Source organism: Phyllostomus discolor, chromosome 4 (assembly GCF_004126475.2).
Source record: "Phyllostomus discolor isolate MPI-MPIP mPhyDis1 chromosome 4, mPhyDis1.pri.v3, whole genome shotgun sequence".
NCBI lineage: Eukaryota > Metazoa > Chordata > Mammalia > Chiroptera > Phyllostomidae > Phyllostomus > Phyllostomus discolor.
The window spans coordinates 89,139,645-89,156,092 of record NC_040906.2 but is presented as its reverse complement, the minus strand read 5'-3'; the positions used below and the strand labels follow the sequence as shown (position 1 = coordinate 89,156,092).

General features: G+C 39.2%; 1 protein-coding gene across 9 annotated transcripts in view; it reads left to right on the top strand.

The window, feature by feature from the left end:
* EPB41L5 (erythrocyte membrane protein band 4.1 like 5) overlaps positions 1–16,448 on the top strand; it is a 172,775-nt gene that overhangs the window by 107,923 nt on the left and 48,404 nt on the right. For all 9 annotated transcript variants that reach the window (XM_036023605.1, XM_036023604.1, XM_036023603.1 and 6 more), the window contains exon 17: positions 12,892–13,055. In XM_036023605.1, coding sequence (XP_035879498.1) covers positions 12,892–13,055 — 164 coding nt within the window. The remainder of the gene's footprint in view (positions 1–12,891; positions 13,056–16,448) is intronic.

Genomic DNA, 16,448 nt, shown 5'->3' with positions numbered 1-16,448 from the left:
TCCATTCATTTATTGATGGGCACTTTCGCTCTTTCCAGCCTTAGACTATCGTAAATAACACTGCTGTGAACATTGGGATGCTTAGGTCCTTTTCAGTTGGTGGTTGATTCAGGATTCATAGGGTATAATTGCAGTTTTGAGATTGCTGGATCAAAAAGCAGTTCCATTTTTAGTTTTTTGAGGAAATTCCATACTGTTTTCCACAGTGGCTGCACCAGTCTGTATTCCCGCCCACAGTGACCTAGGGTTCCCTTTTCTACAACCTCACCAGCACTTGTTGTTTGTTGATTTCTTAATGATGGCCATTATGATGAGTTTGAAATCTCATTGTGGTTTTAATTTGCATCTCTCTGTTGGCTAATGATGTTGAGCCTTCTTTCATGTGTCTCTGGGCCCTCTGTGTGACCTCCTTGGAAAAGTGCCTGTTCAGGTCCTTTGCCCATTTTTAAAATTTTATTTATTTTTCACATTTTTAAAATTTTCAAATACACTTGTTTCCTTTTTACCCACACCACTCCACCCCACCACAGCCATCCCCACTTCCCACCTTTGATCCTACCCCCTTTGGTTTTGTCCATGTGTCCTTTTTTTTAAGTATTTTTTATTGATTACGCTTTCACAGTTTTCCCAATTTTTCCCCCTTTATCCTCCTTCCACCCTGCGCCCCCCAATCCTCCAGCATTCCTGCCCCCTTAGTTCTTGTCCATGAGTTGTACGTATAAGTTCTTTGAGTCCTCTGTTTCCTATACCATTTTTTATCTCCCCCATCTATTTTATGCCTACTAATTATGCTTTTTATTCCCTATACCTTTCCACCCATTCCTCCTTTCCCCCTCCCCACTGAACTTCCTCTCTGTGATGTCCATTTCTCTGATTCTCTCCTGTTCTGGTTGTTTGCTTAGTTTTTATTTTCATTGTTTTTATTTTCTTTTAGGTTCATTTGTTGATAGTTGTGACTTTGTTGTCATTTTACTGTTCATATTTTTTATCTTCTTTTTCTTAGATAAGTCCATTTAATGTTTCATATAATAAGGGCTTGGTGATGATGAACTCCTTAACCTTGACCTTATCTGGGAAATACTTTATTTGCCCTTCCATTCTAAATGAAAGTTTTGCCAGGTAGAGTAGTCTTGGATGTAGTTATTTGCCTTTCATGACTTCAAATACTTTTTTCCAGCCCCTTGTTGCCTGTAAGGTTTCTTTTGAGAAATCAGCTGCTAGTCTTATGGGAACTCCTTTGTAGGTAACTGTCTCCTTATCTTTTGCTGCTTTTAGGATTTTCTCTTTGTCTTTCATCTTGGATAATTTAATGATGATGTGCCTTGGTGTGTTCCTCTTTGGGACTCTCTGGGCTTCCTGGACTTCCTGGAAGTCTATTTCCTTCACCAGATTGGGGAAGTTTTCCTTCATTATTTGTTGAAATAAGTTTTCAATTTCTTGCTGCTGTTCTCATTCTGGCACCCCTATAATTTGTATATTGGAACATTTCAGGTTGTCCCAGAGAATCCTCAGCCTCTCTTTATTTATGGGGGTTCTTGTTTCTTCATTCTGATCCAGTTGGGTGTTTATTTCTTCCTTTTGTTCCAAATCGTTGCTTTGACTCCTGGTTTCCTTCTTGTCACTGTTGGTTCCCTGAATATTTTGCTTTATTTCATTTTGGGTATCTTTCATTTGTTCTTTCATTTTTCGACCAAGCTCAGTCAGTTCTGTGAGCATTTTGAGTACCAGGGCTTTAAATTCTCCATCAGATAGGTTGGCAATCTCCTCATCGCTTAGTTCTCTTTCTGAGGTTTTGCTGTGTTTTTTCATTTGGGCAATATTTCTTTGTCTTGGCACAGCTGATAGGTTGTAAGCGGGTGGGGTCTTAGGTATTCACTAGGGCAGGGCAACCCTCTTTGCTGCTCTGGGTGCTGCCTGTGGGGGAGGGACCAGAGGGAACAATGCAGCTCATCTGCTTGTCTCTAGCGCACTTTCCAACAGACTCTCCTGTCAGACTGGAAGTATCTCTCAATGCGGCAACCCCAGCCTTAGTCCACAGTCAGCCCCGAGTCTCAGTTTTCCACTTAAGTCAGTCCCTCCCACACTGCTCTGCTTAGCTTGGCAGTCAACCCCACCCCTCAGCCACCTCGCTATGGTTTTTCTGAGTTGGCCAGCACAGTTTGCCTTACTGGTCTGGTTATTCTGGTTGATTTTTTCTTTAATTCCTTGGCTGTTGGAGTTCCATGCAGTTTGATTTTCTGGTGATTTGGGTTGTTTATTGATTTTAGATTGGTCATTATCCTCCTTTTGGTTGTGTGAGGAAGTGAAGGGTTTCTACCTACGCCTCCATCTTGGCTGGAACTTGTCCATGTATCTTTTATACCTGTTCCTGAAAACCCTTCCCCTTTCACCCCCATTATCCCCTCCCACCTTCCCTCTGGTTTCTGTCAATTTGTTCTTTTTTTTCAAAAGTTTGTTCTTAATTTCAATGTGTCTGCTTATATTTTGCTTGCTTGTTTGTTTTGTTGATTAGGCTCCACTTCTAGGTGAGATCATATGGTATTTGTCTTTCACAGCCCAGCTTATTTCACCTAGCATAATGCTGTCCGGTTCCATCCATGTTGTAGCAAAGATTAGGAGCTCATTCTTTCTTTCTGCTCTGTAGTATTCTGTCCTGTAAATGTACCATGATTTTTTGATCCATTCATTTACTGATGGGCACTTAGTTTGCTTCAAGCACTTGGCTATTATAAATTTTGCTTCTATGAACATTGGGGTGCATAGGTTCTTTTGAATTGGTGTTTCATGGTTCTTGGGGTATAATCCCAGCAGTGGAATCGCTAAATCAAAAGGCAGTTCTATTTTTAGTTTTCTGAGGAAATTCCATACTATTTTACAGTGACTGCACCAGTCTGCATTCCCACCAACTGTGCACTAGGGTTCCCTTTTCTCCACATCCTCTCAACACTTGTTGTTTGTTGATTTGTTTATGATGGCCATTCTGACTGGTGTGAAGTGGTATCTCATTGTGGTTTAAATATGCCTCTCTCTGATGGCTAATGATGCTGAGCATGCTTTCATGTGTCTCTGGGCCCTCTGTGTGTCCTCCTTGGAGAATTGTCTGTTTAGGTCCTTTGCCCATTTTTTAATTGGATTGTTTGCCTTCCCAGAGTGGAGTCATGTGAGTTCTTCATATATTTTGGAGATCAAACCCTTCTCCGAGATAATCATTTGCAAACATATTTCCCCATATGGTTGGTTACCTTTTTATTTTGCTGATGTTTTCTTTAGCTGTGCAGAAGCTTTTTATTTTGATGAGATCCTATTTGCTTATTTCCTTTATGTCCCTTGCTCTAGGGAACATATCAGCAAAACTATTGCTGCGTGGAATATCTAAGATTTTCCTGCCTATGTTCTCCTCTAGGAATTTTATGGTGTCACAACTTATATTTAAGTATTTAATGCACCTTGAATTTATTTTTGTGTATGGTGTAAGATGGTGGTTGAGTTTAATGTTTTTGCATTTAACAGTCCAGACCTCCCAACACCATTTGTTTTTTTTTTAAATATATTTTATTGATTATGCTATTACAGTTGTCTCATTTTCCCCCTTCACTGTCCTCCATCCAGCACACCCCCTCACACCGCATTCCCCCACTTTAGTTCATGTCCATGTGTCATACTTATAAGTTGTTTAGTTTCTACATTTCCCATACTATTCTTACCCTCCCCCTGTCTGTTTTCTACCTACCATCTATGCTACTTATTCTCTGTACATTTTCCCTGTCTCTCCACCTCCCTCGCCCCTGTTGATAACCCTCCATGTGATCTCCATTTCTGTAGTTCTGTTCCTGTTCTAGTTGTTTGCTTAGTTTGTTTTTGTTTTTGGCCAACACCATTTGTTGAAGAGGCTATTTTTACTCCATTTTATACTTCTGCCCCCTTTGTTGAATATCAATTGACCATAGAGACTTGGGTTTATTTCTGGGCTCTCTGTTGTGTTCCATTGATCTATGTGTCTGTTCTTATGCCAGTACCAGGCTGTTTTGATAACAGTAGCCTTGTAATACAGTTTGATATCAGGTATTGTGATCCCTCCTACTTTGTTCTTCTTTCTCAAGATTGCTGCAGCTACTCAGTGTTATTTGTGGTTCCATATAAATTTTTGAAGTGTTTGTTCTATATCTGTGAAATATGCCATTGGTATTTTAATAGGGATTGCATTGAATCTATAAATTTCTTTGGGTAGTATGGACATTTTGATGATGCTACTTCTTCCAATCCATGAGCATAGTACATGCTTCCATTTGTGTCTTCCTTAATTTCTTTCTTCAGTGTTCTGTAGGTTTCTGAGTACAAGTCTTTTACCTTCTTGTTTTAGTTTATTCCTAGATACTTTATTATTTTGTGTTGCTATATCAAATGAGATTTTTTTCCCTAATTTCTGTTTTTGATATTTCATTGTTGGTGTACAAAAATGCCTTTGATTTCTGAATGTTGACTTTGTATCCCACCATTTGGTCATATTCATTTATTAGGTTGAGTAGTTTTTTGATGGAGTTTAGGATTTCTATGTACACTATTCATGTCATCTGCAATCAGTGACAGCTTTACTTCCTCCTTTCCAATCTGGAGGCATTTTATTTCTTTTTCTTGTCTGATCCCTGTGGGTAGAACTTCCAATACCATGTTGAATAGAAGTGGTGAAAGTGGACACCCTTGTTTTATGCCTGATCTTAGGGGGAAATGTTTTAGCTTTTGCCAGTTGAGTATGATATTGCATATAAGTTTCTCATTTATGGCCTTTATTATGTTGAGGTATGCTCCATCTACTCCCACTTCGCTGAGTGTTTTTATCATAAATGGGTGCTGTACCTTATCAAATGCTCTTTTAGCATCTATTGAGATGACCGTGTGATTTTTGTCTTTCATATTATGTGATGTATTATGTTTATTGATTTGCGTATATTGTACCATCCTTGCATTCCTGAATAAATCCCATTTGATCATGATGTATGATCTTTTTAATGTATTGCTGGATCCAGTTTGCCAATATTTTGTTAAGGATTTTAGCATCTATGTTCTTCAGTGGTATTGGCCTGGAATTTTCTTTCTTTGTTGTGTCTTTATCTGGTTTTGGAATTAGCATAATATTGGCCTCATGAAAAGAGTTTGGGAGTCTTCCCTCCTGTTGGATTTTTTGGAATAGTTTGAGAAGAATTGGGGGTAGCTCTTCTCTCCATGTTTGGTAAAATTCTCCTGTGAATCTGTTCGGCCAAGGGCTTCTGTGTGCTGGGAGTTTTTTGATTACTGCTTCAATTGCAGTAGCTGTTATCAGTCTATGCAGGTTTCTACTTCTTGACACAGTGTTGAAGGATTATATGTTTCTAGAAGTTTGTCCATTTTGCCCAGGTTTTCCAATTTCTTGGCAGGTAGTTGTTCATAGTAATTTCTTATGATCCTTCTGTACTATCGGTTGTAATAGCTCCTCTTTCATTTTTGATTTTATTTATTCGGTCATTTCTCTTTTTTTCTTAATGAATGGATTTGGTTAAAGTCTTGTTGATTTTTTTTATCTTTTCAGAGAACCAGCTCAGGGATTTATCGATCCTTTGGATTGTTCTTTTAGCCTTTATGTCATTTAATTCTGCTCTGGTCTTGATTATTTCCTTCCTTTTACTTGCTCTGGGCTTTGTTTTATGTTGTTGCTCTGAGTTTTGTAGATGTAGGGTTAGGTTGTTTATTTCAAATTATTCTATCTCTTTTTTTATTGTTGTTCAAGTACAGTTGTGTCCATTTTCCCCCTATCACTCTCCCCCACCTACCTCCACCCCTACTTCATACCCTCAATCCTACTCCCTTTGGCTTTGTCCATGTGTCCTTTATACATATTTTTTGATGACCATTTCCCTTCTTTCCCCCATTATCCTCCTCCCTCCTCCCCTCTGGTTACTGTCAGTTTGTTCTTTATTTCAGTGTCTCTGGTTATATTTTACTTGCTTGTTTGTTTTGCTGATTAGGTTCCACTTATAGGTGAGATCATATGGTATTTGTCTTTCACCACCTGGCTTATTTCTCTTAGCCTAATGTCCAGTTCCATCCATGCTGTCACAAAGGGTAGGAGCTGCTTCTTTCTTTCTGCTGTATCGTATTCCATTGTGTAAATGTAGCATAGTTTGTTTTACCCACTCATTTACTGAGGGGCACTTAGTTTGCTTCCAGCACTTGGCCATGCTAAATCTTGGTGCTATGAACATTGGGGTGCATAGGTTCTTTTAAATTGGTGTTTCATGGTTCTTGGGGTATAATCCCAGCAATGGAATTGCTGGGTCAAAAGACAGCTCCATTTTTACTTTTTTGAGGCAATTCCATGCTGTTTTCCACAGTGACTGCACCAGTCTGCAGTTCCAAGAACAATGTACTAAGGTTCCCTTTTCTCCATAATCTTGCCAGCACTTTTTGTTTCTTGAGGTTTTTTTTATTATGGCCATTCTGACTGGTATGAAGTGGTATTTCATTGTTATTTTAGAAAGCTTCTGCATAGCTAAAGAAAACATCAACAAAATGAAAAGGTAACCAACCATATGCAAAAAATATATTTGCCAATGACACCTGAGACAAGGGTTTGATCTCCAACATATTTGAAGAACTCACACACAGTGTGGACATACAGAGGGCCCAGAGACATATGAAAGGATGCTCAGCATCACTAGCCATCAAAGAGATGCAAATTAAAACCACTGAAATTTTTCTGTCTTTTTTAGGTATCCCTGTATGGCAATGAACTCCCTCTCAGGACTACCTTTGCTGTGTTGTGTGTTCTTTTTCATTTGTTTCTAGAAACTTTTTGGTTTCTTCATTGATCTCATTGTTTACCCATTCATTGTTCAATAACATGTTATTTAGTCTCTGTGTATTTGAATGTTTTTTAGTTTATTCCTTGAGATTGGTTTCTAGTTTCAAGTGATTGTGAGCCATGAAAATGCTTGATATGATTTCAATCTCCTTGAATTTGTTGAGGCTTGTTTTATGTCCTATTATGTGGTCTATCTTTGAAAATTTTCCATGTGCATTTGAAAAGAATGTGTTGTGTTTCTTTGGGGTGAAAGGTTCTGTATGTATCAGTTAAGCCCATTTGATCTAATGTGTTGCTCAGTGCCACAGTGTCCTTGTTGAATCTTTGTTGGAAGATCTATCCACTACTGACAGTAGGGTGTTAAAATCCCCTACTATAAGTGTGTTGCTCTCAGTCTCATTCTTGAAGTCCTCCAAGATTTTCCTTATATACTTGGGTCGTCCTAAGTTGGGTGCATATATGTTTACAATGCTTATAGCTTCCTGATGGATTCTTCCCTTTTGAAATATGAAATTACCTTCTTTGCTTTTTTTTATGGCCTTTGTTTGGAAATCTATTTTGTCTGATATAAGTATTGCTATCCAGCTTTTCTTTCCTGTCCATTTGCTTGGAATATTTGTTTCCAGTCCTTCACTTTCAGTCTGTGTGTGTCTTTTGTTCTGAAGTAGGTCTCTTGTAGCCAGATCCTTCTCTTGTGTGGATCGTGTTTCCTCATCCTTTCAGCTATTCTGTGTCTTTTGATTGGAGCATTTAGTCCATTTACATTTAAGGTTACTGTTGATATGTACTTAATTCATTGCTATTTTTTCCTTTTGTACCTGTGTTCCCGTCTCTCTCTCTCTCTTTTTCTTCATCTTCACAACAAAGTCCCTTTAGCATGTCTTGATGTGCTGGTTTGACTGGAAGTATATTCTTTTAACTTTTTTTTGTCTGGGGTACTCCTTAGTTTGTCTTCCATTTAAATGACAGCCTTGCTGGGTATACTATTTTGGGTTGTAGGACTTTGCTTTTCATTGCTTGGAATGTTTCTTGCCATTTCCTTCTGGTTGGTTGTGTTTCCACTGAGAAGTCAGCTGCTAGCTTTATCAGGGCCTCCTTGTATGTTACTTCCTGTTTGTCCCTTGCTGCTATTAAGGTTCTCTTTTTGCCTTTATAATTTGACATTTTAATTATGATGTGTCTCAGAGTGGGCCTTTTTGTGTTCATCTTGATTGGGACCCTCTCTGCCTCCTGAACTTGTGTGGCTTTTCTCCTCTTCAGCTTAGAGAAGTTTTCTCTCATTATTTTTTCAAACAATTTTTCTATCCCTTGCTCCTTTTCTTCTCCTTCTGATATTCCTGTGATGTGAATGTTGTTACATTTCACATTGTCCTGAAGTTCCTTTAAACTGTTCTCATACTTTTTGAGTCTTTTTACATTTTTTTGTTCTACCTGGTTATTTCTTTCTACCTGGTCTTCCAGGTCACTAATTCAGTCCTCTGCTTCATCAAGCATGCTTGTAATTCCTTCTGTATTTTTAAAAAGATTTTATTTATTTATAGACAGAGGGGAAAGGGGGGAAAAGAGAGGGAGAGACACAGTGATGTGTGGTTGCCTTTCATGCACCCCTACTGGGGACCTGACCTAAAACCCAGGCATGTACCCTAACTGGGCATCGAACCTGCAACCCTTTGGTTTGTAGGCTGGCGCTCAATCCACTGAGCCACACCAGGCAGGGCTCTACTGTATTTTTTATATCAGATATTGTATTCTTCATTTCTTCCTGGTTCTTGTTTATAGTTTCTATTTCCTTTTTCATGGTGTTGTATTTCCCACTCAGTTCCTTGTAGTTGTCACTGAGTTTCTTGAGCATCCTCGTAACCATCAAACTCTGTTCTGATAGATTGCTTGCCTCAATTTCCTTTAGCTCTTTTTTCCAGGGATTCCTCCTTTTCTTTCATTTGGGGGTTCTTTCTGTGTCTCCCCATTTTAGGTGACTCTTTTTGTTTTTTTTTCTGCTTCTCAGGGTGTTTTGCTTTGACTGCCTGTCTTCCTGGGGTGGTCTTCTGTGGTAGGAGTTCTATGGGACTCAGTGGTACATCCTTTTTGATCTTGTCTGGATGCTCTGGGGTTGCTCTTTCTTCTCTTTGTGTCAGCTCTCCTGTTGTACTTAGGCTTTACCTGTTGGTAGCTTCTTTGTTATTGGGTTCTCCCCTCCAGTAGGCTTACTGGTAGTCACAGCTTCCACCTTGTCTTGTATGCTGTTGTACAGGTGTTGGTTAACAAAGCACAATTACCAAACAACAAAACCTATGCCAGCAAAAAAGATCCCCCTACCACATCAGCAATCTCAACTGCAATTGAGCAAAATTAATAAAAGTGAAGAGACATTACAAATATTATAAGATGACAAAGGGAATATGGGATGAATAAAAGGGGAAAATGTTATTGTGTGGGAAGAGGGAGGGAAATTGATAAGAGTAGGGTGAAAAAATGTAGAAAACAAAATTTAAGACATAAATATAACATGGAAGAGCAATGGGACCAATGGGGTAAGAAAATGGACGAGTAGACTATGAGGTTTGAAGTAAAATTGAAAAGGTATTGGACCATTGGGGGCAAAATTGCAGAAAAATCACAGCAGGATCAAATTCAACAACAGTTGAATGAAGTTTAATAAAGGTGGAATAGGTATAGGAATATTGTACAAATGTGAAAAGTGAATATGAAATGTTTACAGTAAATAAAAATGATTTTTTTTATTATGGGGAAATCAAACTAATAAGAGTAGGGAATAAAGCCAAGGTTGAGAGGGGGGAAAAAATAAAATAAAATTCCCCACTCAACTGATTGGGGCAGGTGGAAGGCAAAATGTAGTAGTATGGGGAGAGTATTCATGGGATTTAAAGTACAAACAAATAGGGCTTCCATAGAAGTATAGCAATAACCACAGTATTTCACCCAACTAGCTACTTTATAAAAGGTGGAAAGGAGATAAGACTCTCATGAGAGGGGAAAAAGAATATGAACTGACTTAAGAAAGAAGAGCACTTAGGGAGGTTAGATGGAAGAGAAATAGTGAGAGTCAGGGATAGGAACATGGTGCAGGTGCACCAGGGGAGGGTGCTGTGTGGGATTTGGAATAACAATAATATGAAAAAAATGATCTTAATAAAAAGTAAAAGATCAGGAGTAGTGTTATTTGGCATACGAGTGAAGTGAAAGAAGAAAAATTAAAATGCAATATGAAAGGAAGGAAAACAAAAACAGACAAAACTAAAAGAAAGAAATAAAATAAGCAACTTCTGATGAAGAGTAAGGTGCAATTTGTCTCAGCTGTTGGTGTTCGTCTTTTGTCTTTTTTTCTGGATCCGTCTCTGGTTTTCTGTAAGCTCCAGATCCCGGGTGGGTTGTCTTAACTTTGGGCAACATTGCCTGTATCTTAGTCCTCTGCCTGTAGAGGGAGCTTCTGTTGTAATTGGGAGGTCTGTGTCTCGCCTAGGAGGGGCACTGTTCAGTCTGGGAAAATTGTGGGTGCATTCCTCTGCTTCTAGCCTCTTGTGTTAATCTGTTCCAGTTTATTTCCAACAATGTATAGCTTCTGCCTAAATAGCTGTCTGTTTCAACAGGGGAGGTGGGGAAGGACAATCTGTGTAAGAGCCTCAGCTTTCTCCTGCTTGGCGTAGTCTGCAGCTCCACCTGCTAGGCAAGTTTGGGTGGTGCCCTGAACCCCCCTTGTTGCACACTTCCTTAACTTCTTGTTTTGATGGCCTCGGTGAAATAGGGACCTAGGGCCCAGGTACTTTGTCTCCCTGTGGGGAGTTCAAAGGTGGGGGAGCCCCCTGTTGGTTGTTAAGCCTGCCCACATAGTGTTGCAGATGTTCCCAGCTCATGCAGGCAATTGGGGGGTTGGACTCAGTTTTCCCTTTGCGTTGGTTCTTCCAGGGAAGAGGCCTCAGTGTGAGCTGGAATAATCACAGGCGCCCAGTTCCCAGCCTACTGCCCTCAGAGCACTGTGCAGCATGCAGTCTCCACTTTGTGCTCAGTTGGCACTGATAAACCACTGCTTTGCACTCCTTTCATCAGTCCATAATGTGCATTGAGTGGGAGCAAACTGTACCCACAACCCTCCCTCCTTGTTGGCTGGGCAGCTGCATGCACAAGGTCCCTGCCCAGCATACCTCAGTTTGCTCGGCTTTCCACACACTCCAACTCTCTGGCAAGTCAAGAGTCTATCTCAGTCAGGGCCAGTTGCTGCCCACTCCTTCTTCCAGCTCCAGGTCCTGCCAGGATCTCTCCAACTCTTGTAACTGTCCTGGCCAGGGACCCATGCCCCAGCTTGAGTGCACCGCCAGTTATGTGTGTGTGTGCTGTTTTCCCCCAGTGACTTTACATGTTCAAGTCATTCCTGGTGCAGGTCTGTGATTTGCCTGCCCTGGGAGGGGAGGGAGCCACTAGGCTGCTATCACTGACCTGCTCTCCTCTGATGTTTTCACTGCACAGCTGTGGTTTCTGGCACCAGGCCCCTGGCCTTTCCTCATCTGCCTATACAACCTCCTTACTGCCCATTTTGAAGTGTCCTCTGCACATTTTGGCTTCCAAACTTCAAATCAGCTAAGGTTCTGTTGGCTATTCACTTTGTTTTTCAGAAGATCAGCTAAGTGTCCCAGTTAGGTGCATGAACAAGTAGACTCAGCTTCCTCCTACTTCGCCACCATCTTTTTCCTCCCCCAACAATTATTTCTTTAGGTATTTGTTCTATTCCACCCCCACTTTGGAATTCCAGTTATCTGTACAGTAGTCTACTTGAAGTTGTCCTACAGCTAAATGATACCTTTTCATTTTGGGGGATTCTCTTTGTGTGTTTTATTTTGGATAGTTTCTGTTGCTATGTCTTCAAATACATTATTTTATCTAATGTTAATCTTGTCAATTCCATCTAATATATTTTACACCTCAAATACTGTAGTTTTCAGCTCTAGAAGTTTGATTTTTTAAATATTTTCCATGTCTCTGCTTAACTTTTTTATCATATGGAATACAGTTATAATAACTGTTTAATGTTCTTCTCTGCTAATTCTATTCTGTTTCTCTTGGTTGATTATTCTCTTTGGTATGGGATGTCTTTTTCTGCCTCTTTACTTTCTGGGTATCTTTGAGTGAATGCTTGACATTCAAGTTCTTCACCTAACAAATTTAACTTTCCTGCCTGATGCTAGATAACTTTATATGCCTCTAAATCTTCTTGGACTTTGTTTTAGGTTGCAGTTAAGTTATTTGAAAACAGTTTGATGCTTTGGGGGTCTTTTATGATGTGGTAGGTTGGCTTGTTGCCATGCTCAATCTAAGTTAATTATTTTCTACTCTTTAGGAAAGACCTTCCTGAATACTCAGTGCCCTGTGAATTATGTGTTCCTACAGTTTTTAGAAGCATGCACTGTGGCCCAGTGTGAATGCTACTAGTACTTTCCCCATTCGAAGGGAAGGAGGAAATCCTTTTTGCATGGTTCTTTCCTTAGCCTCAGAGTTTCCTCACACACATTCTCTGATCAGTACTCTGCTGAATACTTGAGAAGGGGGACTTCTGCAGATCTCCAAAAGTCCCTTTTTGAAGTGCTGCTCTCTCCTGACTAATACTCTGTTCTGTGAACTCTAGCTGCCTTGATCCCGGACTCTTAGCTTCATCTTCTTAATTGAGAAAATGACTAAGGGAGTCCTCTTGCTCTGTCTCATATCACACTCTCTGCACCACAGCATGGAAGCTCTCTCAAGGCCATTGTAGGGCTCACCTCATTTGTTTCCCACATTTCACAATCACCAGCCTTTGTTTTCTGATATCTGATGTCTTGAAAACAGTACCCCTCACACCCATTAGGTTATTTCAACTAGGAAATGAAATTTACTGCCATTTATTCCATCCTGGCTTGAAGAAAAATCTGCCCCAAATATTTTGTCAAATGAATAAACTAGTTGGAATATGAACGCTTAATTTTTTCCAACAAAGACTTTTGTTACTATTTTAACTTCTTTTTATGATAAATTTCTTGGTCTAAGTAAGTTTTTTGTTACCTTTACAGCTTGCCTCTGAATATTGATTTGCTAGATAGTCCAGCCTTATTGGAAACAACAATTGATGACATAATTGGGACACCTGATACTGTGGAAACTTCGCAACCACCAGGTGAAATTAACATAGCCCCCAGACAAACAGGATTAGAGGAAAATGAAGTTGAAGGCAGAAGTAAGTAAATGTTCTGTAAAACATCATTGTCATCTTTTTATTTTACCTCCCTTTAAATGAGCTATTTAAGTTAGTTCCTTCAAGAATATTTTATGTAATAGTTGAATTTTTTTTGCTTTTAAAAAATTTTTTTAATTTTAATCTTTGTTCAAGTACAGTTTTCTCCCTTTTACTCCCATTTCAGCCCACCCACCCAACCCTTCCCACTTCCCTCCCATTACCACCCTCCCCCTAGATTTTGTCCATGTGTCCTTTAAATTTGTTCCTGTAAACCCTACCCATTCTCCCCTGAAATTCCCTCTTCTCTCCCCTTTGGTCACTGTCAGTCTGTCCTCTATTTCAGTGACTTTGGTTATATTTTGCTTTTTCTTTGTTTTGTTGTTTAGGTTCCTGTTAAAGGTGAGATCATATGGTATTTGTCTTTCACTGCCTGGCTTATTTCGCTTAGCATAATGCTTTCCAGCTCCATCCAAGCTGTTGCAAAGGGCAGGAGCTCCTTCTTTCTTTTTGCTGCATAGAATTCCACTGTGTAAATGTACCATAGTTTTTTGATCCATCCATTTACTGATGGGCATCTAGGTTGCTTCCAGCACTTAGCTATTGTAAATTGTGCTGCTGTGAACATCGGGGTGCAAAGGTTCTTTTGGATTGGTGTTTTAGTGTTCTTAGGATATAGTCCCAGCAGTGGAATTGCAGGGTCAAAAGGCAGATCCATTTTTAGTTTTCTGAGGAAGTTCCATACTGCTTTCCACAGTGGTTGTACCAGTCTGCAGTCCCACCAACAGTGTACTAGGGTCCCCTTTTCTCCACAACCTCTCCAACAGTAATAGTTGAATTTTAAAATTTAACGTAAAAGAGTTATGCCTTCTTGCTTCTTTCTGCTTAAGGATGCATTGAAATATTTAAGATTGTATAACTGAGCCCATTAAACATTTGTATCATTTATAAATCATTAAATATTTATGAATTTTCAGACTTGCCTTTTCACTGCTCCTTGAGTGAAAATTAAAAGAAAAATTTTCTTTAAAGATATTTAGGGCACAGGATTGAATACATGTTAGGATTTCCTGTTAGCTCCTACAAAATATTTTGTTGTAATGAGGACTGTTGTTGTACAAACCCACAAAATAAATAATCCAGAAAGAAAGCTGCTTCCCTTAACTTTTTTAAAGGTTAGAAGGAAATGATACATTATCTATTTTTTTAATCACTGACACTATTATAGATGTTCACATTTTCTTCCTCTTTGTCTACTTCCACCCATCCCCAACCCACATTCCCTCTGGCCATCACCACATAGTTGTCTGTGTCAGTGGGTTATGTATATATGATCTTTAGCTAATCCCTTCACCTTCTTTCATCAGTCCCCCTCTGACAGCTGTCAGTCTCTTCCATGTGTCTATTATTCTGTTTCTATTTTATTCATTAGATTCCATATATAAGTGAGATTATATGGTACTTGTATTTTTCTGACTGGCTTATTTCACTTAGCATAATAATCTCCAGATCCATCCATTCTGTCACAAAAGGTAAGATTTCTGTCGTTTTTAAAGCTACATGGTTTTCCACTGTATAAATGTACCGCAGTTTTTTTATCCACTCCTCTACTGATGGACATTGGGCTGTTTCCAGATCTTGGCTATTGTAAATAATACTTCAGTGAACATAGGAGTACATATATTCTTTCGAATTGGTGTTTCAGGATGCTTAGCATATATTCCCAGCAGTTGGATTGCTGAGTCAAGAGAGCTTCTTTTCTTTCTTTTTTTTTAAGAGAGAGAGAGAGGAAGGGAAGCAGAGAAACACCAATGTAAGAAAGAAACACTGATCGTTTGGTTCTCATTTGTGTCTTGACCTGGACAGAACCTATAACCCAACAACAGTGTACTAGGTTTCTCTTTTCTGCACTCCCCTGACAGCACTTGTTTATTGCTTTATTGTTGATGGCCATTCCAGCAGGTGTGAGATGATATGTCATTGTGATCTTAATTTGCATCTCTCTGATGATTAGTAACATTGAGCATTTTATGCATGTGTCTGTTGGCCGTCTGTATGTATTCTTTGGAGAAGTGTCTGTTCAGGTCATTTACCCATTTTTTTAAATTGGATTACTTGTTTTCTTGGTGTTGAGTTGTCTAAGTACTTCATATATATTTTAAATATATTTTATTGATTATGCTATTACAATTATCCCATTTTTTCTCTCCTTTATTCCCCTTCACTCTGTACCCCCACTCCCACCCACATTCCCCCACCTTAGTTCATGTCCATGGGTTATACGTATAAGTTCTTTGGCTTTTCTATTTCCCATACTATTCTTCACCTTTCTCTGTCTATTTTGTACCTACCGTTTATGCTTCTTATTCCCTGTACCTTTGCTCCCATTCTCCTCCCTACCCTTCCCCACTGATAACCCTCCATGTGATTGCCATTTCTCTGATTCTGTTCTTGTTCTAGTTGTTTGCTTAGTTCATTTTTATTTATTTTTTTTTTAGGTTTGGTTGTTGATAGTTGTGTTTGCTGTCATTTTACTGTTCATATTTTTTTTATCTTATTCTTTTCTTAGGTAAGTGCATTTAACATTTCATATAATAAGGGCTTGGTGATGATGAACTCCTTTAACTTGACTTTATATGAGAAGCACTTGATCTGCCCTTCCATGCTAAATGAAAGCTAAGCTGGATAGAGCAATCTTGGATGTAGGTCCTTGCCTTTCATGACTTGGAATACTTCCTTCCAGCCCCTTCTTGCCTGCAAGGTTTCTTTTGAGAAATCAGCTGCTAGTCTTATGGGAACTCCTTTGTAGGTAACTATCTCCTTTTCTCTTGCTGCTTTTAAGCTTCTCTCCTTATCTTAAATCTTAGGTAATGGAAGATGATGTACCTTGGTGTGTGGTTCCTTGGGTCCAACTTGTTTGGAACTCTGAGTTTCCTGGATTTCCTAGAATTGTATTTCCTTTGCCAGATTGGGGAAGTTCTCCTTCATTATATTTTCTTTTTTTTTTTTTTTAAGATTTTATTTATTTATTTTTAGAGAGGGAAGGGAGGGAGAAAGAGAGAGAGAGAGAGACATCAATGTGTGGTTGCTGGGGGTCATGGCCTGCGACCCAGGCATGTACCCTGACTGGGAATCGAACCTGCGACACTTATATTTTCAAATAAGTTTTCAATTTCTTGTTCTTCCTCTTCTCCTTCTGGCACCTCTATTATTTGTATGTTGGGTCGTTTAAAGTTGTCCCAGAGGTTCCTGAGCCTCTCCTCATTTTTTTTTTGAATTCTTGTTTCTTCATTCTGTTGTGGTTGAATGTTTATTTCTTCCTTCTAGTCCAAATTGTTGATTTGAGACCGTTTCCTTCCTGTCATTGTTGGTTCCCTGTACATTTTCCTTTATTTC